Consider the following 21,662-nt stretch of genomic DNA (forward strand, 5'->3'; position numbering starts at 1 on the left):
TATACCTCCAAGCGTCAGCTTTGCTGGGTATCTTTTCCCTTCAATCTCTATGGCGTACTCATCAATATCTTCTGGCATAGCGTTCTTAACTTTGAGAATGAGATGGTTGCCCTCTCTTAATATCTCAGTCTTGTCATTTGGTTCCAAGGGGATCTCATCATATCCTTTGAACCACTTAAAGTTTGGTGTGTCCTTGGCAATGTCACAGGTAAAAACAGCCGTCCCCTTGGGCTTCACATGCTGGTCTCGGATAGGCTTCACCAACCATTCTCTGATGATTTCTGTTGGAGACAAAGGGAGAAAGAATAAATGAGTTCTTCGGGAAATTTCAGAAATAGGAAAAATTCAGGAAATGATGTAATTTACGAGATGCTGATATTGCTCCTTTTAAATAAGGTATCAGTGATATTTCTGGTATTCAGACACTAGGAAACAGTTATTCTGTTGTCTTAGCATAAAAAGAACAATTTCATAGCAAAGAACTTTATATATATATATATATATACATACATACATACATATACACATGGTTATATAATAGTAAGTTAGTTACTATACATGTTCTTTTTTGTAGTTCTTTGCTATATTTTTAACAAAATAAAATACATTTCTATCTTTGCTATATATATTATATATGTATTGTTATATATATATATAAAGATGTAGATCTAGATCTCATTTTGTTGCCTATACTGGTCTCAAATTCATGTGCCCAAGCATCCCTCTCAGCTCCGCCTCACATGTACCCACCTACTACTTTCACACAGGAAGAGCATTCCAGGTTGTTGGCATTTTCCACAGTTACAGTGTATGTCCCAGCATCAGTATCATCTGCGTCGTTGATGGTGAGGGCCCGCATCAAGCCAATGACACCCGGCACAATCCTGCCAGCTTTCTCCACCACAATCTTGCCATCCTTCCTCCAGACCACATCTCGCTCTTTGTTCAGCTCACAACTCAAGTACAATGGCTGCCCCTTGACCACTGTGACTTCCTCTTCCAGTGTTTTCACGAAACGAACAGGAAGTTCTGTGGAGAATTTCAATCAAATACATTTAAAGTTTTCAATGAAATAAAACTCAGAGATTTTGTCTGAAATTAAAATGAAGGTTGCTACTGAGGTCTCTGTTGTAAAATTTAAGACTGATCATGTGCAGAACTGCAAGTTACCTTCTACGATGAGTTTGGCTGTGGAGGTCTTTTCTTTATTTCCCAAACGTAGCACACAGGTGTATTCACCAGCATCGGAAAGCTGAACGTCAATGATATGCAGCTTTCTGTCTTTACCATCTGCGATGAATCTGTGCTTTGGGCTCTCACGGATGTTGCTACCATCCTTCATCCAGGTTGTAATGGCGGTGGATGGGGAGACCAAACATTCAAAGATGGCAGAGGAGCCCACAGACTCTGCCTCTGTCAAGACGATGTCTTTAATTTCTTTCACGAATTTCAGTGGCACAGCCTTCAGTTGGTAGGTGAATGGGGCTTCATCGGGAGGTTTTTCTCCACCGCTTCCTGGTCTGAGCTTTTTCCTTTCAGCTTCTATTGGTGATGGAGTCTTCTTGGCTACACCTAGTTCAAAGCAGAGTGGAAAGTTAACTGGGCTTCTCCATAGGCATCACAATGTGTATGTGAAGTGATGAGAAGACAGGAATAGAGAAACCAAGACTTGACAATTGGGAGGTCAGACAGGAAGATGAAAAGGCCCAAGAACTAATAGGCACAACTTTTTCTCAAGTTTCAGTTATGAGTGTAAAATATCCAGATTAATTTACAATTATTTTACTTGTTATAAATGAATATATATGAATGAAAAATCAAGATAGAAATCCGTCATGGCAAAGTTTATTTGGTTTTATTCACAACATCTACTTGAATAATACTAGCAGCAATGTCGGAAATCAAGATTATAAAATTTGAAAACAGTTCCCTTTGAGTGTAAAGTCTGGGAATTCACAAGGCAAAATGTTACCACAGGTCCGAGGAACTTGAAACTCACCTTTGATGGGACCTTTTGGCTTGGCTGCCTCATCCTTAGGTTTGGCTTCTGAAATTAAAAAGATAAGCATTTGTGCAATTTTCATACTTATTTCACTCTTCTCAGGAAACCACGTGGGATGAGTCATGTTCTTTGTTATATATATTAATATATAAAGAGAAGCCAGTTTCATTTATACGGCTTCTATGGAGAATACTTTCAAAGAAGGCATATTCTAAAATCAATGTAACTGGGCTAAATTGCCAACAAATTTAGGACTAAAAAAATTTCTTTTAGAGGTTGGAGTCAAGATCATTGGTTAAGTGTCTGCTAGCATGTGCAAGGCCTGGAGTCCAACAATTATAATTAATAAAAATAAAAACAAAACTTTTGACAAGTATCATTCTCTTTCATATCTGGAGGGCTCACTACTGACCTCTGAGAAGGGGTTTTGCCCTTGATTAGTTATACAAACTGTTTTTACAAGATATTTTATATGTTGGTTATATGAACCAAAGAAACTAAAATTTTTTCCTAATAAGTGACAGGAAAAGAGCCAGAAATGACCAAAAGTCCTTTTATGTTGCGTTGGTACATAAATTGAGTAGACTAATAAATCCAGAGAAGACTAAGGACATTAGCCCAGCGAGAGTCATTACCTTTTTCTAAATAAAGCATAAATCATAAATACTGGTGATTAAATGTAGCATAAATATTAATAATTAAACTACATTCAAAAGAACATCCTATTTTTTTCCCACCATTAAACACAACCAAAACCCAAAAAGTTGTGGGTAGCTTCAAGTAAAAAGTTAAAGTGACTTAGCAACTTGTCACTGATTAACCATTTTGGATGTGTATAACGAAAGCAATCACACATGCAGTCAGGTTTAGTTTTAAAATTACCTCCTGAGTGACAAAACACTGAAGAGCTCAAATATTGGTAGTCAGTATCTTAAGTTTGAACTTGAGATGGCTACACTGTTTAGTACATTAAAAAAAATTACTACTGATTTAAATCCATCTATAAATATCAAGGCTGAACAGTGTATAGCCCCTAGGGGAGTGTATCAGGTGAAGAAAACGTAAGCATTTACCACACACTCCTGAACTTGACAGGATGCTCAAACTTTTGTCCAGTGTGAAGCCACGCACACAAGCTAGCCCAAAGAGAGCCAGGATACAAACCTGCTTTCTTTCCGACCACAGGTGCTGTCACTGGGGCAGCGATGGGTGTGGGCGTGGGCTCCAAGGGTGGAGCTTTCACGGTCTTCACCTCTGTGGAGAGAAGACGCCCATTGTCTTAAGGCAGCCACTTGTCACCTACAACCACCACCTTTGGTGGTCTGCTGCCTTTCATGGTGCAATGTTGAACTCTTCAAATAGCTAGTTTTTTTTTTCTGAGAGCACTATCTAAACATATTGAGATATCAGAAATAATTGAAGCACAGTGATTTTTATATTTTTATTGAATGTATATCACTTTTAATCTAAAAACATAAATTTCTTGTCCTCCCCTCCCCCAAATGTGTTATTCTAGTGGCGTTTGAAGGAACACTCACTCACCCTGAGGATAAGCTTGCTTACCTGGTTCAGGCTTTGGCTTCGGTTCAGGTCCAGGGAGAGGTATTGCTGGCTTAATTTCAGGAACTAAGATAATTCACAGAAATAATCAGGTTATCATAATACTTGGTAAGTTTTTCACAAAGTCAAAACTGTAAGTAAGCTAATTTAATGTACACAAGGATACTAGGATATGCTTATCAAATGTTTATATACATATATGGTTATCAAATCAAATATTTGATCTAAACATTTTTCATGTTCAACAAAATACTTTAAAAAATTTAGCCTGGCGGTGGTGGTGCACACCTTTAATCCCAGCACTCGGGAGGCAGAGCCAGGCGGATCTCTGTGAGTTCGAGGCCAGCCTGGACTACCAAGTGAGTTCCAGGAAAGGCGCAAAGCTACACAGAGAAACCCTGTCTCAAAAAAAACAAAACAAACAAAAAAAAAAATTGGATTGGATTTGAAGTTGTTATTCAGCTCATTGCCCATCCCTTGTAATTTATTTAACAAGCTGTGATTATTAGCAAATTGCACAGAAATGGTGAAGAAAACAGGATATGCATGATGACTGGTCGTGACGTCAGTATAATGATATTGTGATGCTATGTGGATGCATTCTTACATTCTTAGAGACAACCAAGAATGTGCCAGGAGAATTATACCTTTGGCTGGTTCTGGAACTTTCCTTTCCCTTGGTGTAGGCTCTGGAGGAGCTTCAACTTCTTCGACAGCTTTTGGAGGTGGTGGTGGTACTAAGGAAAGAAGGTCATTGTCTAATGTTAGTTTAGAAAGCAAGTTACCTGGAAACTCAGACTGAAAAATCATTTCTCAAAAACGCTAGTGGTGGCTTTTATACAAATCATATTTTATAGACCAGTCTCTATTTCTTCTCATGACTGTGCTTCTGTTTCCTTCCTTCCTTCCTTCCTTCCTTCCTTCCTTCCTTCCTTCCTTCCTTCCTCCTTCCTCTCCTATCCTCTCCCTCCCTCCCCCTCCCTCTCTCTCTGTGTCTCTCTGTCTGTCTCTCTGTCTCTGTCTCTCTCTCTCTCTCTCTCTCTCTCTCTCTCTCTCTCTCTCTCTCTCCTTGGTCCCAACTTCTGGTATCTCCCCACTTCTAAACCAGTTTCACCAAATCTCAGTAATCACTCCCTTTGACAACAGGCAGATGGTAGACATCATACCATCTAAGAGTTCCCAGATTTAGGAAGCACTGTTAAACCCTCCCATGAATTTATTCCATAGCCAACTAGATGATTCCAGCCATTGCCATGGGGAGAACTTAGATGACAAACCAACAACAATAATGATAATCAAGTATGGGGAAATTCGTGAATGGATCTGGAAATTATAATACTGTGAAGAATAGATGCTATACTTATTTCTAGCCCAAAGACCAAGAAGTTTTTGTATTTGGAAATGACTGTAAAATATTGAAACAGAAAGCAGACAATGGAACATATATACATTACAGACAGATGAAATATGAAGCTATGTTTATATTGAACTTCATTTATGTTTACAAAATAAACCTTTTGTTACATGTCCACTTTGTTGAAAGAGAATTTCATAAATTGCCATTTATGAAAATGATTCCTACCTTCTGGTTTTTTAACTTTTTCTACTTTTTTAGGCTCTACTTTAGGTTCTTCTTCTTCGGGTCTCTTTCTTAGAACTTAAAAGACAAAAAGGTTTATATGTAAACCAAGAGGAGCTAATGACAAGGTTGAATAAGCTTGATGAACACAGATAATGGACAAAGAATGGACAATGAAAAGCATGCAAGCCAGCACAGTGGGATATTAGCATTTATGAGAAAATGCTTTTATTTCTCATATTCACCAAGTCAAAATTTGTTATGTTAATTCATATCAGACTTAGAAACACTTCATATCTCTCTAGATATTCTGCCCAGAGACAACTATGGGGCAAATGGCTCAAATAAAAGTAATAAATTATTTGAATAGCAATAAGTTCTAATAATTAGACATAATTCATTGACTACCATTTAAATAAAAATTAGTTTAAGTGCAGAAATCTAACGTCATGTAGCTTAGAGATCAAAAATTCCATAAGAAGACAAGGTTAGAATTCTATCTTTCATGAGTCTCCTGCATCTATGTCTTTCATACTTAATAGGAAAGAAATGTTTAGTTTTATAAAAAGTGTTATTGGTTTTGGTGATCTTGTATCATACTGAAATTGTATACAGTATCTTAAAAGTTGAGTATATTTTATTTCACAATTTGGTTATGAAAAATGACACTCACTGTCACTGTTAGAATATTATCAGTTTAGTTACACCTGTTAACAATATCAATGTTAAAATACTATGAATGCTCACAAAATATCTACCTTCTCTTTACAAAGACTCAGAAATGATAACCTTTAATTTTTAATGGAACTACATTCAAATTTTGATAGAGATTCTAACTAGAATAAAATCAATGGGCAGAAGTATTTTGTGAGCTTTCAGGTGAGTCCATTTTTTAAGCTGTTGAAAACTGACATCCCAGGAGAGAAGTACTATACCGCTTTTCAGGACCACCTCCTCCTTTGGCTGGGGCTTAGGTTCAGGAAGTAATTTGCGAACTTTCTTTTCAGCTGTAGGCACTTAAAAGGATATGATTTCAAATTTGGTGTGAATTCATATAAAATGAAATTTTAATGAGAAAAATGACTCTATTCAAACCAGTTAAATAGAATATGTCAAGGAACAATTTCTTTTGCATATAAATTTACAAATTTTAAAAGCAAATGATAGATTTGAAGTTCTTTGCTCTGCAAGCATCTACCCAGTTTCATGAAAGTTCAACCACACTGACTGCAAATCTAATTTATTGAGTATAGAACTTGTTGGTCTATAATGGCTTTATGAATCTTTCATCAAAATGCAAGGATTCTCCACAGCATCTTTGTTTTGATCTGTAGTTTGAATTGCCCACGTCCACCTTAGTGTTCCTCTGACCAACATATATACCACAGGATGCAGCCAGGGCTGACTGCCATTGCTTTATCTTTTCCATTGATGGGAAAAGAAAACCAAAGAATGTGCTGTGAACCTTGACACTGAAGAAAGATTGTTTTTCACTCTCTGAACAAAAGCATATTTCTAAAAGGTCTCCTTTAAAATAAAACTAAAATTATGGGATGATCTGATTTCAAAGCTAGTATTAGAGGCTAAATTATTCATGAGTAAGACAATCTTTTTGAATGCAAATACAAATGAGTAAGGAATTATAAATGTCTTCTTGCTTCTATAGTGAACACCACGCATAGGGACGATGCCATGGTGTAGAGCAGACTCCATCGCTGCTAAATACAAAGACTGTACCAAAACAGAACCCAGTGATCTGTGATCCGCTTTGAAGTCATTCCTTTTGGTGTGCAGTCTTGTTCAATCAAAATCAATCTGGGTTTCTTAGATACTTCTATAAAATTTCCTGTTTGGTGCTCTTAAGCAGTTCACTGATTTTCTTTTAATGTGATAAAGATCATTTTGCTTAAATCTTACTTCAAAATTTGAAACATAAGAGTCAAATGTATACTTCATTTAAAATAATCATGTTTGATAATTACAAATGTTTGAAGTAAGATTTTTAGCTGAACATTAAAATTTTTAATAACTATGATAAATTATACTGATCTCAATTACTATTTGTGAATTATCAGTATTTTTTTTTCTATTTTTTTTTTGCACCATCTTTTGGCCATGTCTTGCACAAGAATTATCAGTATTTTTAATGCAAAACTTATTTTCATTGATTGAACCTATATAGTAATGTAAGTTGAAATTGCAAAAACATACATTTCTTTATTTATGCAATACACATAATGAAAGTATATTAATGCATTTGTTTTTCTATATTTTTAGTTTATTTTTAAAATATTGATGAGTGAGACTCATTTTTATTGTGGCTATTGTTTTTAAAGAAACCATATGTTATTACATACTAATTTAATCTTTAATAATTTATAAATATAATAATTTAGTTGATTATTATTTAGAAGCTTAGAAAATTATTTAGAAGCTCCATTTTATGAATCAGGAAATGTATGCTCATGTGGGTAATTATTCTAAAATTCCAGCATGACCAAAAACAGATTTGATTTCTGGGCCAGGATGTGTTGGTTACCAGAACTCTGATACCCATAAACTTATTAGAAACATTGTTTATTTTTAATTGATATTTTCTAGATTTGTATGATTTTCTTATTTTTATTTATGGGTTAAATAGGGCAAATACTATTCAAAGGGAAATTACTTCGGAAAATAATCTGTGGTAATAATGGTATTTCCCTGAAACTCTGTGGACCTGGGAGAATGTCTCAATGAGAAGAAAGAGCTGGGTAAGTCAGGGGCAATGGAAATCCCTAGGGATTGTCCAACAGTATGCCAGGGGGATATGATGATATGACGTGTGGCACTTTTCACACAGATTAAAATGCTGATGTCCAGGCAAACCCCCAAAAGCTTGTTACTACTATTCAGCATTTTGACCTAAGATGTCTCCTGATATCAATTTCATCTAAATAATAGAGTTTGGTATTATTTAGCTTAAAAAATGCAAGTAGACATATGGAAATGTAAGACACAGATAAACAATATGCATCCACATGATATATGAAATTGATGGGAGACATTGGAAGCACCCAACACTCATGAGCCAGGACCATGAAAGCCACAAAAGTACAAGAAATGAATGAAACTATCCTACTTCTCTGATCATTAAGAAAAAGAGGGGGTTGGAAGAGCACTCTGGCAACACAGAGAGAGCATGGAGTTGGATGGAGAGGTGGCCTTGCGTTTGTTTTTGGCTAGTCTGGGAGGTACCTTTTAGAGGTGCAGGCTCCACTTTTTCCACAACCTCGGGTTTTTCTGGAACTTTCTTCTTTGAAACAGCTTTAAAGAATTTTGAAGAATATATTTTTATTATTTGTGTACTTAATCTAAAGCAAATGATTTTTTTTAACTGCAAGAATCAAAGCCAAGCTTCTCTTAGAACAGAAAGCATTAGTAACAGCCAAGAACAGCCACCAAAGAACATTCAGAAAGAAGCCGGGAAGCCAGAGCAAAGTATGGTTTTGCTCCATGGTTGTGTTGTATGGAACGACCAGTCAAGAAAGAAGAGAGTTTCTGTTCGTCAGGAGGACATTTTGCACCAAAGGAACTGTATTCAAGTATGTGTCCCCACAAACCATTAATCAACAGATGGGTCACAATCAGAGGAGCCTGCCTCCCTACCTGTCACCTAAAACCCAAGGAGGTGTGAGCAGGGCAAGAGTCACCAAAAGTAACTTGAAGAAGATTCTGGCTCTGTGCATATATAAATACGTATAAGAAAATTCCTTGTATAAAATTATACCTGAACATTTCAGATCAGGAAACATAACATTGCATAAAAGATAGCTTTTTAAAAAATATGAAAATAAAAAGAATAAAACCATAGCACGTGTAAATATCATGTAAGACATACATGAACAGAAAATGTACTTATGAGATTCAAGATACTAAATAATACTGCGTCACTTCAAAGAAAAATAAAACAAAGAATGAAAGAAGTTTGATAAAGAGGTGCTAGATACCAAATGTATTAAGAATGACAATTCCCAGCTACAATGAGAACCATGGAGACCACAACTGGTTTTCTACTGGGCTTTAAAAAAAAAAAAAAAAAAGTTGGAAAGCAGCAGTGTTGAGTTGATGGTATACTTCTTTCATGGTGTATGGACACCAGCTGCTAAATACCACAAATATATACTTATATTTAAAAGAGCATGCTGTTTTTTTAAGAACAAAGTTTGGACTTCTACCCAAATTTAATAACTGCAATGTTAAATATCTTTCAAAGACTTTTAGACATTCCAATGCTTACGACCAAGATAGGCACAGCAATCAGCCTTTCAAATAAAAAGACCTTCTTTGCCATTCCACATGGAAAGTTAGTTGGGTAGCTGCTGCATTCAGATGTCAAGGATGCTGCTCACTGAACTGTCTCACATTTGGGGCAGCAGGCATGGCATTATAGCATAAGCCAGGACCACCCCTGGGGTAGTAGAAACATACCATGCAATTCCCATCGCATGGCCATATCTGAACATATGCACTCCCAGCAGCAAGCATTTCTTGAAAGCAACATTTCCATTGGCTGAAGTTTGAAGCAGGTTAACAAGTCATGGGAAGCAGCAATTTGTACCTTTAAGTTGGAATATTTTCTCCTTCACATCTTCCTTAGGTGGAGAAGGAGCAGGTGCTGGGGGTCTTGGCTTGAGTTTTGGTTTCTCGATAACCTTCTTTTCAGGCTCAGGTTCTTGAAAGAGTATTGCAGAAGTGTTAGTGCATGAAAATATGAACTAGAATGTGTGTATTCAGAAAATGTGGTAGAAATTTATGTATGAAGAAAATCATGTATTTGACATGTGCTATCAGTGTCCTAACATAAAACATAAAATATCAACACTATACACACAGGTGATAACATACATAATAAAAACATTAAACAACGAAACAGGCATCCAGATGAGCCACCTTTACATTACATAGAGCACAAATACAGGACAACATAAGAATAGATGCACACTTAAAGATTTTTTTTTCACAGAGATGGAAAGACCCACTGTACAGACAGAATGACACAGAACATATACAGGTCAAGATGAAGAGTATGACGATGAAGATTGAAGCCAGCTAACTAGATACCTTGCACTGGGGTTTCTTCTGGCTCTGGTTCAGGTTCAGGCTCTTCAGGTTGGATAAACTTTTCAATTTCACGTTCTTTAAAGAATGTCAACAAAGGGTGTAAGATTGTAACGTGAAGGTGTTCATGCAGACACACAAAGATTTCACATAGACACAAAGAGTCACAAAACATAAACATACCACCCACGCAAGGTGGTTGCTGGAAAAGAGGGAGATTCCAATTTCTTTTTTCTGTTTGTGGTGTTGGGCATTGACCCCTCTCCTTCCTCTCCACCTCTCCTTTCCTCTCCCTTTTTTTCTTTCTTTCTCTTAGTATTTTTTTTTAAAACCAGGTCTTACTATGTAAATCAGATTGACTTCAAACTTACAGAGATTCACCTATCTCTGCCTTGTGAAATCTGGCATTAAAGGCCAGCATTGGTGCCACCATGCATGGCCAAGTATAAGGTTTTACTTACAGTAGAGAATCATTCTTACCACTGAGCTACATCCCAGCCTCCAGTTGTTAATTTTCTTACACTTGAACTGTCTATTACTATGTTGATGGTAGATGAGCTGACTTGAAACTCACTACTGGCAATCCCTTGAGGATCCAATGTAGTTAACTGATGTAATCAACATGAGCATGAGTAAACCATACTTTTCAGAATGGTTAACTATCATTGAGACTAAGCAAATGGAAGATTCTAATTCAAAAGAAGCATAATTGCTTGAAGAAAAAAGTAGTCAAATGTGTGCAGGGATGTCCCTATGTATAATTTAAGCAGGAATGTCACCTTTGCCTCATTAAGTTTCCAGGGGATGAGGGACAGACGTTTATGTATGTGTATACCTTCAACAGGAGGTGTCTCTTTTCTACCAATGGTAATGGTTGCTTTCTCTTCATAGATTGTCTCCTCAGGGGGCTCTTCAACTTAAAAACAGTATAGCATATTAGGCTGTATTCGGAACAGAACACTGCAGCTGCTAAGTTACATCTTACAACACATGACTCAGCTATCTCAAGACACACGATATCTCAAGACAGACAACAGATAAATCTGTAAGATCCACCAGTAACTAAGGCAAAGTGATTAAGCTGGTGTCATCTTCCCAAGATTTAAGGAGCAGCGTGTACCTGGGGCAGGTGGCGCTTCTGCCTCTTCAGGCACAGGAACAGACACTTTCTTTTCTGGGGTAATTTTCTTGGGTGCTTCAGGCACTTTAAAGAGATTAATTGTGTTTATCATTAAGAACTTAGAAGATGAGCAAGAGTCTTCCAAAGGCTGGCAAAGAACACAGTGTAGAGAACGGGAACCTTCATCTTAGAAGACGCAATGGGGAAAATGGTTTCTGAGTCATTGTAGCCTTTGGGGCATTCTAGTTATATGAGAGTGTATTCTCAGCCTTCCTCGTTTATTTGCATCTTCATATAATGACACATGAGAAAATAATTGCTTTATTGTGTTTGGGGAACTAGTCCTGCAAATGCAACTCTTTTTTTTAATGCAAATGACCTCAAAATCTACATCTCTAACCTTGACCTTAAGCTCCTAATGCACATTGCTAACTTCTATGCCTGAAAAATAAAGAATATGTTCACCATTTCTTTCTAGTAATAGTCCAGAATCCAGTGAATTATTCTCTTGGTCACTTAACCTCAACTCCTATAAGGATCCTGTTCTTTTGGCGCTATGGGCAGTTATCTTTCTATAGCCTGAATCCAATCATTTATATTCTTCAAAACCTGTGAAGCCTCCTGTCAGATGCCTACAGAGTGAAGGCAAATTTTATTACTGTAGAATACCCCTCTCTACATATGTTTTCTTCCAAAATGTTCTACAAATCCTCACCCAAATTACCCTGTTTATCTGAGAGTCCTTGAACTTTTAGACCCCTTTGCCTTAATATACCCCATTTCCTAATTTCCATATGTAAAAAAATATCAGAATTAAAACCATTTCTTCCTTACAGTGCTCTATGATATCTTTACCTGGCTCTTCGTTGGTCTCTGTGTCTGTTACTCACTGTACTCTGTTTGGAAATGTTCTGACCTATAGAGTTGTCCGATCTTCCTATGCTCCCATCATATTTAAGTTGCTTGAAGAGGGGAGCATGTTTTATATGTTCTAAAGCCATATCTTCTTGATAGTAATATTCAACCAAATATGGTGAATGGAGCTGTTTGATGCCTTTTCCCCCATCCCCCTATTACATGGACTGTGTCAACACAGGGATCAGTTTCTCTGCCTCGTTTTCTCTTTCTGCTGCCACCACCTTCCCCTTTCTCTAAGAAATGTGGTTTTGCATAGCTCAGGCTTTTTGATTTAAGAAATTATGGTCAGATGCTATGTGGTTGGCAAGACATGCTTCCTCCAGGCAGCTACCTTTTTCTGGCAGGGCTTCTGGCTTTTTGGTGACGGGCACAGGTTCTTTCTTGACTGGAACAAGTTTCTTCGGCACCTCGGGGACTTTGAAGATATTAGTTTTGTTTTAGAAAGGTAATTTGAGAACATTTCAAGAGTAACAATATCTATAAATTAATGGAGTGGCATTAGAGTTAATGGAAACAAATATGGGCAATTTTGCCTCCGATTATCATAAGTAGGAGGACACTTATTGGATTCCACTTTTAGAATAAGCTTTACAAAATGATGTCAGTGATGATGTGAGTACCTTCAGCTGCTGGTGGCTCTGGCTTCTTAGCGACGGGAACCTTCTTTACTGGCACAACCTTCTTTGGTACTTCAGGTTCTTTAAAGATATTAGTAGCATTTAATAGAGAAGTATAAGAGTCACATTAACTCTACAAGCCTGTACAACATCGTAACATATAGACGACAGTTGATAGACGCAGTGCAGCATAACACACAACAAAGAAGCTGTGATTTTCAGACAGCATAGAAATTATGTAAACATTTGTTTTAACAGAAGTACCTTTAGGAGCTGGAGGTTCTGCTTTTTTGATGACAGGAAATTTCTTCTCTGGGACAACCTTCTTAGGCTCTTCAGGCACTTGAAGAATAGGAATTTCTTTTAGGAACAGGTATTTGCAAGCACAAATCAAGTGATAAACACATTTAAAAACATATATTTTTGGTAAGTGTTTTATAAAATTCTGTAAGTTTCATGAGTGAAAATAATGTGGTTTTTTTTTTCTTGTCTTTGTTTTTGTTTGGCCAGCAGTGGCAAATTTCACACAAGAAGGTAGAAGACAGATATTGCCTTATGGTATGTAAGACATGTAAGGGTCACGTGACCGCACTTTCTGTCTAGGCAGCAGACCCTGACTGATACCTGCTGCAGGTGGAGGTGGCGCTTCATATTCCTCCTCTTCCACAACGGTGACTGTCTCCTCCTCCTCAGCAGCAATTTCTTCAGGTTCTTCATACACTTTAAAGATATTAGTCAATTGTATTTCAGCATGTGGAACACAATTCCAAAGTGCCCAAACACCCAAACCACAGAAATCTTGATTTCTCCCCTTGCTTTGATTTTATTAATATGAAATCTATCCCAGTTGCCTGACATCGGTGTGTACCGATCTGAATGCTTGGAAAAGTTCTTGTTTTTTAAGTTCATTCACACTCATTAATGTTCCCATCTCATTTCTTATGTACATTAGAGAGCTTTGCTGAAGACAGATCACAGTGACCTAGGTAGCCTATAACTGGATAACCATTGCTGACTGTCAATTGGAGATCAGTGCTAACTTAGATAATGAAAAGCAAGAACAGTAAATGACGAAGGAGAGAAAGCGAGGGAGTCAAGAAAAGGAGACAAATAATGCCTGAATTATAAATAGTTATAAACGGCAACTCACTAAGGCCCAGTATGTACCTTCTGGGGGTGGAGACTCCACTTTCTCGGGAACAGGAACGGCTGGTTTCTCTTCAATGACAGGTTTCTTTGGCACCTCTGGCACTTTAAAGATATTAGTTAGTTTTACTTTTGAGTAGTTGAGAAATACATGGCATGTCATTTTAACTTCACATTTTTCTCAGCTAACCCAGAGACAGACCCAAGAACAAAATTGGCAAGGTAAGTACCTGTCCTTTGGATCTTCATCTAGTATGGAGCGAAAAGAGGGATATTAAGAATTACAAAATGATGACTGTAAAACTTTTAAATTTTGTTTAAAGTGGTGATGTTTTAAAAAGTTCTGTAAACTCTAAATTCCCAGAAACACTTTTACAGGTGTGAATACGAGAAAACTGACAAAGACTTTGACACTGAGTGACAGAGGGGACCAAGACAGAGTACCTTGCTGAAGGGTCTGATTACTGACATGTACCTTTGGTTGGAGGGGCTTCTGGCTTTTTGGGAACAGCCACTTTCTTTTCTGGGACAACTTCTTTTGGAACTTCTGGCACTTTAAAGATATTAGTATTTTAACATCATGAACAATCAGCACTGGCCACTCATCACATTCACATAGAACAAAACACTGTTTAAGAGCTGGAGACCATTCCCGCCTCCATCCAATAATCCACCTCCACATGTACCTTTATCAGGTGGGGCTTCTGGCTTTTTGGGTACCACAGGAGGCATTTTCTTTTCAGGGACAGCTTTCTTGGTCACCTCAGGCACTTTAAAAGATATTAGTAGGTTTGAACATGTAGTTTCAATGTTGTAGAATCATTAAGAAAAGTAGTGGAACGTGACATTTCAGAGGCAGACATCAGTCTGCGGAGGTTAACAGCAGCGAAAATACCTTTCGCTGGTGGTGGTTCAGGTTTCTTGGCAACAGCAGGGGCCACTTTCTTCTCAGGGACAGGCTTCTTGGGTGGCACTGTCACTAAAGATAGGAGGGTTTATACTTTAGAAGCAGCAAAGACAAATGGAAGAAAGACAGCCCAAGCAGCCCGCACCGTGAGAACCGGAGGACCAGAGGGTCAAGGCAGAGAAAGGCAGGGCAGCTGACTGGCCAAGTACCTTTTGGAGGTGGGGCTGGCACTGGCTCTTCCTCAGCCTCCTCTGGGGGTTCTTCTGGGGCAATCTCCTCCGCAGGTTCCTCATACACTTTAAAGACAGTGGCCCCTTTTAGTGACAGACTTGACTGGGATGAATGACACAGTCAACAAGAACGGTGTTCACAAGAGACATTTAATCTTTTTAAAGATAGTAGTTTGGCTTCATTATTACCTTCAGGGGGAGGACTTTCCGGTTTAGGGGGGATGGCTTCAGGTATCTTCTTTTGGGGAACAGCTGCCTTTGGCACCTCAGGCACTTCAAAGATATTAGTATTTTCATGATTAGACAGAGGAAACACAAATGGACACTACCAAGCTCAGTGACGTGGGGGTGACTACCTTCAGCAGGTGGGACTTCAGGCTTTTTAGGAGGGGTGACTGGCACTTTCTTCTCAGGAACAACTTCCTTGGGTGCCTCTGGCACTTGAGAGAGAGAGTGAAACTGTCCTTAGGACCAGTGATGGCCACTAGGATGGAATTTTCAAGACAGGAAGACTTAGATGCTATGATGCTTAAGGTCAAGAGCAAATACCTTTCACAGGTGGGGCTTCAGGCTTTTTAGGAGGGGCAATTGTCACTTTCTTCTCGGGAACAACTTCCTTGGGTGCCTCTGGCACTTAAAAGAGATTAGTGGATACATTTAAGACATATGAAGGCACCATGACAAAAATCTTTCCAAGAGTAGAAGAGTCTTAGGAACCCTGAGGTCGGTGACAAGTACCTTTGGCAGGTGGAGCTTCTGGCTTTTTCGGGGGCACCACAGACACTTTCTTTTCAGGAACAACTTCTTTGGGAGCCTCAGGTACTTCAAAGAGATTAGTGAAAGTTCACTTAGACTTAGGAGAGCAGGAGGCCGAATATTCTCAAGAGTGCAAGAGTTAGGTCTCATGAACCCTAAGGTTAGTGAGAATACCTTTTGTAGGTGGGGCTTCTGGCCTTTTAGGGGGCACCACGGACACTTTCTCTTCAGGGAGGACCTCTTCAGGTGCCTCTGGCACTTAAAAGAGATTAGTGCAACTACATTAGGATTTCTGACAAGTAGGATGAAGAACAAAAGGAGTTTGATGTTGTGAAACCTCAGGCCAGTGCCAAGTACCTGTGACAGGTGGAGCTGCTGGTTCTTTAGGAGGCACCAGGGACACTTTCTTTTCAGGGATGACCTCTTCGGGCACCTCAGGCACTTCAAAGGGACCAATGAGATTATACTTAGGTCTTATGGAGACCAAAGACCACACTTATTTTTCAAGAGCAATGTAAGTATAGCTTCTGAAACCTTGGGTCACTGACAAGTACTTGTAACAGGCGGGACTTCTGGCTTCCTAGGAGGTGTCACTCTTTACTTTTGGGGGACAATTTCTGGCTCTTAAGAGAGATTAGTAGTGTTTCTTTTATGTAGGGCAATGAGGTAAATGGACTAGAAATGTTTTCAAGAACAGAAGGCATTCACTCTGAAGAGTAAGACAAGGACTTAAAAATACCTGTGATAGGTGGGGCTTCAAATTTTGGGGGTGGGACTGTGGGAGCTTTCTCTTCTGGGACAACTGCTTGATGAACTACAGGCACGTGAAAGACAGTAGGAATTATGGATTGAAGTTAGGAATGGGCAATGAACTAAAGCTTTCCAAGAGTGAGCCAGTTATTTCTTCTTCTTCTGAAGGTCTGGGTGACATGTACCTGGGATAGGTGTGGCTTCTGGCTTTTTAGGAAGTGCTGCTGGTCTTTTCTTTTCAGGGACAATTTCTTGGACTTCAGGTGCTTAAAAGATATTAGTAGTTTTACACTTAGGTTAATAAAGAACAATGCGCTACATTTGTTTTCAAGAATGGAAGAGAGATTTCTTCTGAAGAAGCTCTGGTGACAAGTACCTGGGACAGGTGTGACTTCTGGCTTTTTAGGAGGTGCTGGTCTTGTCTTTTCAGGGACAATTTCTTGAACTTCTGGCACTTAAAAGATATTAGTAGTTTTACATTTAGTTAATGAACAATAATACATTACATTTACTTTCAAGAATGGAAGAGAGATTTCTTCTGAAGAAGGTCTGGTGACAAGTACCTGGGACAGGTGTGACTTCTGCTTCTTAGGAGGTGCCATTGGTCTTTTCTTTTCGGGACAATTTCTTGAACTTCTGGCACTTAAAAGATATTAGTAGTTTTACACTTAGTTACTATTGGTTAGTGAAACAATGGTCAAATTTGTTTTCAAGCACAGAAGAGAGATTTCTTCTAAGAAGGTCTAGTGGCAAGTACCTGGGACAGGTGTGACTTCTGGCTTCTTAGGAGGTGCTGCTGGTCTTTTCTTTTCAGGGACAATTTCTTGAACTTCTGGCACTTAAAAGATATTAGTAGTTTTATATTTAGTTAATGAACAATAATACATTACATTTACTTTCAAGAATGGAAGAGAGATTTCTTCTGAAGAAGCTCTGGTGACAAGTACCTGGGACAGGTGTGACTTCTGGCTTCTTAGGAGGTGCCATTGGTCTTTTCTTTTCAGGGACAATTTCTTGAACTTCTGGCACTTAAAAGATATTAGTAGTTTTACACTTAGATTACTAACTTGGGTTAGTGAAGACAATGGTCCAAATTTGTTTTCAAGCACAGAAGAGAGATCTCTTCTAAGAAGGTCTAGTGGCAAGTACCTGGGACAGGTGTGACTTCTGGCTTCTTAGGAGGTGCTGCTGGTCTTTTCTTTTCAGGGACAATTTCTTGACTTCAGGCACTTAAAAGATATTAGTAGTTTTACACTTAGATTAATAAAGAACAATGCGCTACATTTGTTTTCAAGAATGGAAGAGAGATTTTTTTTTTTTGAAGAAGCTCTGGGTGACATATACCTGGGTCAGGTGTAACTTCTGGTTTTTTAGGAGGTGCCATTGGTCTTTTCTTTTCAGGTACAATTTCTTGGACTTCAGGCGCTTAAAAGATTTTAGTAATTTTACCACTTAGATTAGTGAAGACAATGGTCTACATTGGTTTTGAAATACAGAAGAAGAGAAAAGATCTCTTCTAAGAAGGTCTGGGTGGTAAGTACCTGGGACAGGAGTGACTTCTGGCTTTTTAGGAGGTGCTGCTGGTCTTGTCTTTTCAGGGACAATTTCTTGACTTCAGGCGCTTAAAAGATTTTAGTAGTTTTACCACTTAGATTAGTGAAGACAATGGTCTACATTGGTTTTGAAGTACAGAAGAAGAGAAAAAAACTCTTCTAAGAAGGTCTGGGTGGTAAGTACCTGGGACAGGTGTGACTTCTGGCTTTTTAGGAGGTGCTGCTGGTCTTTTCTTTTCAGGGACAATTTCTTGAACTTCTGGCACTTAAAAGAGTTTAGTAGTTTTATATTTAGTTAATGAACAATAATGCATTACATTTACTTTCAAGAATGGGAGAGAGGTCTTCTGAGAAGGTCTGGGTGACAAGTACCTGGGACAGGTGTGGCTTCTGTCTTTTTAGGAGATGTCCCTGGTCTTTTCTTTTCAGGGATGACAATGTTGAACTTCAGGCACTTAAAAGATATTAGTCGTTTTACCACATAGGTTAGTGAAGACAACAATCTACATTTGTTTTCAAAAATGGGAAAGAAACCTCTCTGATGCTAGTTCAGGTGGCATGTACCTGGGACAGGTGTGGCATCTGCCCTTTTGGGCAGTGCCTTGGCGTTTTTTTTTTCTGGGATAACTTCTTGAGGGGTATCAGGCACTTAAAAGACATTAGTAGTTTCAGAAATTATGGACTACAAAGGTACATTTTATAAGAATATTAAGGGTTACAAGGTATTTTTTTTTCTTGGGGTGGGGTAGTAAATTACCTTTCACAAGTGGGACCTGAGGTTTTTTGGGTACAGACAACTTCTTTTCAAGTACAACTGCTTCAGAAACTTTGAAGATATTAGTAGCTTTTAGTTAGAACTATAAAGGGCACACCAGTGGTATGTTTATTCAGGTTGATACAGTTAACGAAACTGGTGGCCAGACCCTGGAACACACTTTCCCCAGCCCAACACAGGTATTCAACAACATGTAAGGACACATACCTTTGGCAGGTGGAACTTCTGGTTTCTTCGGAGGAGCCACTGGAACTTTCTTTTCAGGGGTGACTTCCTTTGGCACGTCAGGCACTTCAAAGATAATTTGTAATTTGTGTTTAGAAAAGGCTAAATCAATTGATGTCTATAGTATATAATCATGTAAGACATATTAGATAGTTGCTGACATTTTTATTTATATTACCTTAATGCACTAATACATTTACATAGTATTTTATATATGCACTTTATATACCAACGTGTAATACTTTGGTTAGAATCGATATTTATCGCCCTCTGAGTGTAGTTCTGACTGTACCTTCAGGGGGAGGACTTTCCGGTTTAGGGGGAATGGCTTCAGGTATCTTCTTTTGGGGAACAGCTGCCTTTGGCACCTCAGGCACTTCAAAGATATTAGTATTTTCATGATTAGACAGAGGAAACACAAATGGACACTACCAAGCTCAGTGACGTGGGGGTGACTACCTTTAGCAGGTGGGACTTCAGGCTTTTTAGGAGGGGTGACTGGCACTTTCTTCTCAGGAACAACTTCCTTGGGTGCCTCTGGCACTTGAGAGAGAGAGTGAAACTGTCCTTAGGACCAGTGATGGCCACTAGGATGGAATTTTCAAGACAGGAAGACTTAGATGCTATGATGCTTAAGGTCAAGAGCAAATACCTTTCACAGGTGGGGCTTCAGGCTTTTTAGGAGGGGCAATTGTCACTTTCTTCTCGGGAACAACTTCCTTGGGTGCCTCTGGCACTTAAAAGAGATTAGTGGATACATTTAAGACATATGAAGGCACCATGACAAAAATCTTTCCAAGAGTAGAAGAGCTTTGTCTTAGGAACCCTGAGGTCGGTGACAAGTACCTTTGGCAGGTGGAGCTTCTGGCTTTTTCGGGGGCACCACAGACACTTTCTTTTCAGGAACAACTTCTTTGGGAGCCTCAGGTACTTCAAAGAGATTAGTGAAAGTTCACTTAGACTTAGGAGAGCAGGAGGCCGAATATTCTCAAGAGTACAAGAGTTAGATTTCATGAACCCTAAGGTTAGTGAGAAATACCTTTTGTAGGTGGGGCTTCTGGCCTTTTAGGGGGCACCACGGACACTTTCTCTTCAGGAAGAACCTCTTCGGGTGCCTCTGGCACTTAAAAGAGATTAGTGCAACTACATTAGGATTTCTGACAAGTAGGATGAAGAACAAAAGGAGTTTGATGTTGTGAAACCTCAGATCAGTGACAAGTACCTGCGACAGCTGCTGGCTTTTTAGGAGGCACCAGGGACACTTTCTTTTCAGGGATGACCTCTTTGGGCACCTCAGGCACTTCAAAGAGATTAGTGAGATTATGTCTAAGAGTTATGAAGACCAACAGAATGGAATATTTTCAAGAGCAGAAGACAGATCTTAGGAAGCCTCAGGTCAGTGATGAATACCTGTGACCGGCGGGGCTTCAGGCTCTTTGGGTGGTTCCATGAGGACTTTCCTTTCAGAGACAACCTCTTTAGGAGCCCCAGGCACTTCAAAGAGATTAGTATGTTTTACAGGTGGAAAGGACGAAGACAGTAGACACACAGAACATTATTTAAGCCAGATGAACTTTCTTTTTTCCCTCCTGAACCTCATCAGGGCTAACAAGTACTTGTAATGGGTGGTAGCTTTGGCTTTGAATTGGTGACTTTCTTTTGGGGCGGGGGGGGGGCGCACTTCCTTAGGAAATTTGGGTTCTTTGAAGACATTCGTCAATTTACACCGAGTCAAGGCAGTTCATACATACAGGAGACATCTTTACACAACACACAAGACTCAAGCCTTCCTGTCTTCCCCCTTGCCCTCCCACGGAAAGAGTCCGTCCAGCTTGTACCTTTGGCAGGTACAACTTCAGGCACTTGGGGAGCGCGCACTTTCTTTTTCGCCACAACGTCTCCGGGCGCTTCAGGCACTTTAAAGATATTAATACTTTGACATGTAGGAGCCAAAAGAATCACTACAAACAGAAAACACGCACAGACAGCAGAAGACATTTCCCGCCCTTTTACACTTCTAGCAACATATACCTTCATCTGAAGGAAGTGCAGGCTTTTTGCGAGAAATCCGAAGTGTTTTCTTTTCAAGGGTGGTTTCTTCGTAAGTGTCCAGCACTTCAAGAGATTAGTATTTGTACGTTTAGTGTTATGAAAGTCACCAGGAAGAAGAAAGTATGTTCAAAACTAGGATAGCTAGCTCCTGAGCCCGTGGGCTTGGCAGCTTGTACCTGTAACAGAGGGGGCTTCTCTGGTTTTTGAAGGGGCTTTCTCTGCAGCATCCACTTCAGCAGGGGCTTCAGGTTCTTAAAAGATATTAGTAGTTCACGTTTCAGAGTTAAAATGATTAATACAAACAGTAGCCACAGTGAAGTAGCTTGTCACTTTCTAGAAATACTTCTCTTTCTTCCCTAGTCCCTCTCATCC

General features: G+C 39.0%; 1 protein-coding gene across 1 annotated transcript in view; it reads right to left on the bottom strand.

Annotated features, from left to right (window-relative positions):
- The window catches only part of Ttn (titin), a 274,219-nt gene that overhangs the window by 110,279 nt on the left and 142,278 nt on the right, over nucleotides 1-21,662 (bottom strand). Inside the window, 50 exon segments of the mRNA XM_037204900.1 lie at nucleotides 6-281; nucleotides 751-1,029; nucleotides 1,171-1,572; nucleotides 2,000-2,047; nucleotides 3,167-3,256; nucleotides 3,566-3,628; nucleotides 4,210-4,299; nucleotides 5,145-5,219; nucleotides 6,077-6,157; nucleotides 8,379-8,447; nucleotides 9,742-9,855; nucleotides 10,245-10,319; nucleotides 11,077-11,157; nucleotides 11,362-11,445; nucleotides 12,611-12,694; nucleotides 12,900-12,977; nucleotides 13,161-13,238; nucleotides 13,521-13,616; nucleotides 14,064-14,147; nucleotides 14,518-14,595; nucleotides 14,729-14,812; nucleotides 14,938-15,021; nucleotides 15,159-15,245; nucleotides 15,369-15,452; nucleotides 15,536-15,619; nucleotides 15,729-15,812; nucleotides 15,918-16,001; nucleotides 16,110-16,193; nucleotides 16,293-16,376; nucleotides 16,675-16,749; nucleotides 16,871-16,936; nucleotides 17,062-17,139; nucleotides 17,443-17,523; nucleotides 17,633-17,713; nucleotides 18,030-18,110; nucleotides 18,227-18,292; nucleotides 18,423-18,503; nucleotides 18,611-18,674; nucleotides 18,676-18,692; nucleotides 18,803-18,886; nucleotides 19,221-19,304; nucleotides 19,531-19,614; nucleotides 19,698-19,781; nucleotides 19,891-19,974; nucleotides 20,085-20,168; nucleotides 20,278-20,361; nucleotides 20,455-20,538; nucleotides 20,649-20,732; nucleotides 21,077-21,154; nucleotides 21,270-21,353. Of these exon segments, the coding sequence (XP_037060795.1) occupies nucleotides 6-281; nucleotides 751-1,029; nucleotides 1,171-1,572; nucleotides 2,000-2,047; nucleotides 3,167-3,256; nucleotides 3,566-3,628; nucleotides 4,210-4,299; nucleotides 5,145-5,219; nucleotides 6,077-6,157; nucleotides 8,379-8,447; nucleotides 9,742-9,855; nucleotides 10,245-10,319; nucleotides 11,077-11,157; nucleotides 11,362-11,445; nucleotides 12,611-12,694; nucleotides 12,900-12,977; nucleotides 13,161-13,238; nucleotides 13,521-13,616; nucleotides 14,064-14,147; nucleotides 14,518-14,595; nucleotides 14,729-14,812; nucleotides 14,938-15,021; nucleotides 15,159-15,245; nucleotides 15,369-15,452; nucleotides 15,536-15,619; nucleotides 15,729-15,812; nucleotides 15,918-16,001; nucleotides 16,110-16,193; nucleotides 16,293-16,376; nucleotides 16,675-16,749; nucleotides 16,871-16,936; nucleotides 17,062-17,139; nucleotides 17,443-17,523; nucleotides 17,633-17,713; nucleotides 18,030-18,110; nucleotides 18,227-18,292; nucleotides 18,423-18,503; nucleotides 18,611-18,674; nucleotides 18,676-18,692; nucleotides 18,803-18,886; nucleotides 19,221-19,304; nucleotides 19,531-19,614; nucleotides 19,698-19,781; nucleotides 19,891-19,974; nucleotides 20,085-20,168; nucleotides 20,278-20,361; nucleotides 20,455-20,538; nucleotides 20,649-20,732; nucleotides 21,077-21,154; nucleotides 21,270-21,353 (4,692 nt within the window).

This window comes from Peromyscus leucopus, chromosome 4, assembly GCF_004664715.2.
Source record: "Peromyscus leucopus breed LL Stock chromosome 4, UCI_PerLeu_2.1, whole genome shotgun sequence".
Classification (NCBI taxonomy): domain Eukaryota; kingdom Metazoa; phylum Chordata; class Mammalia; order Rodentia; family Cricetidae; genus Peromyscus; species Peromyscus leucopus.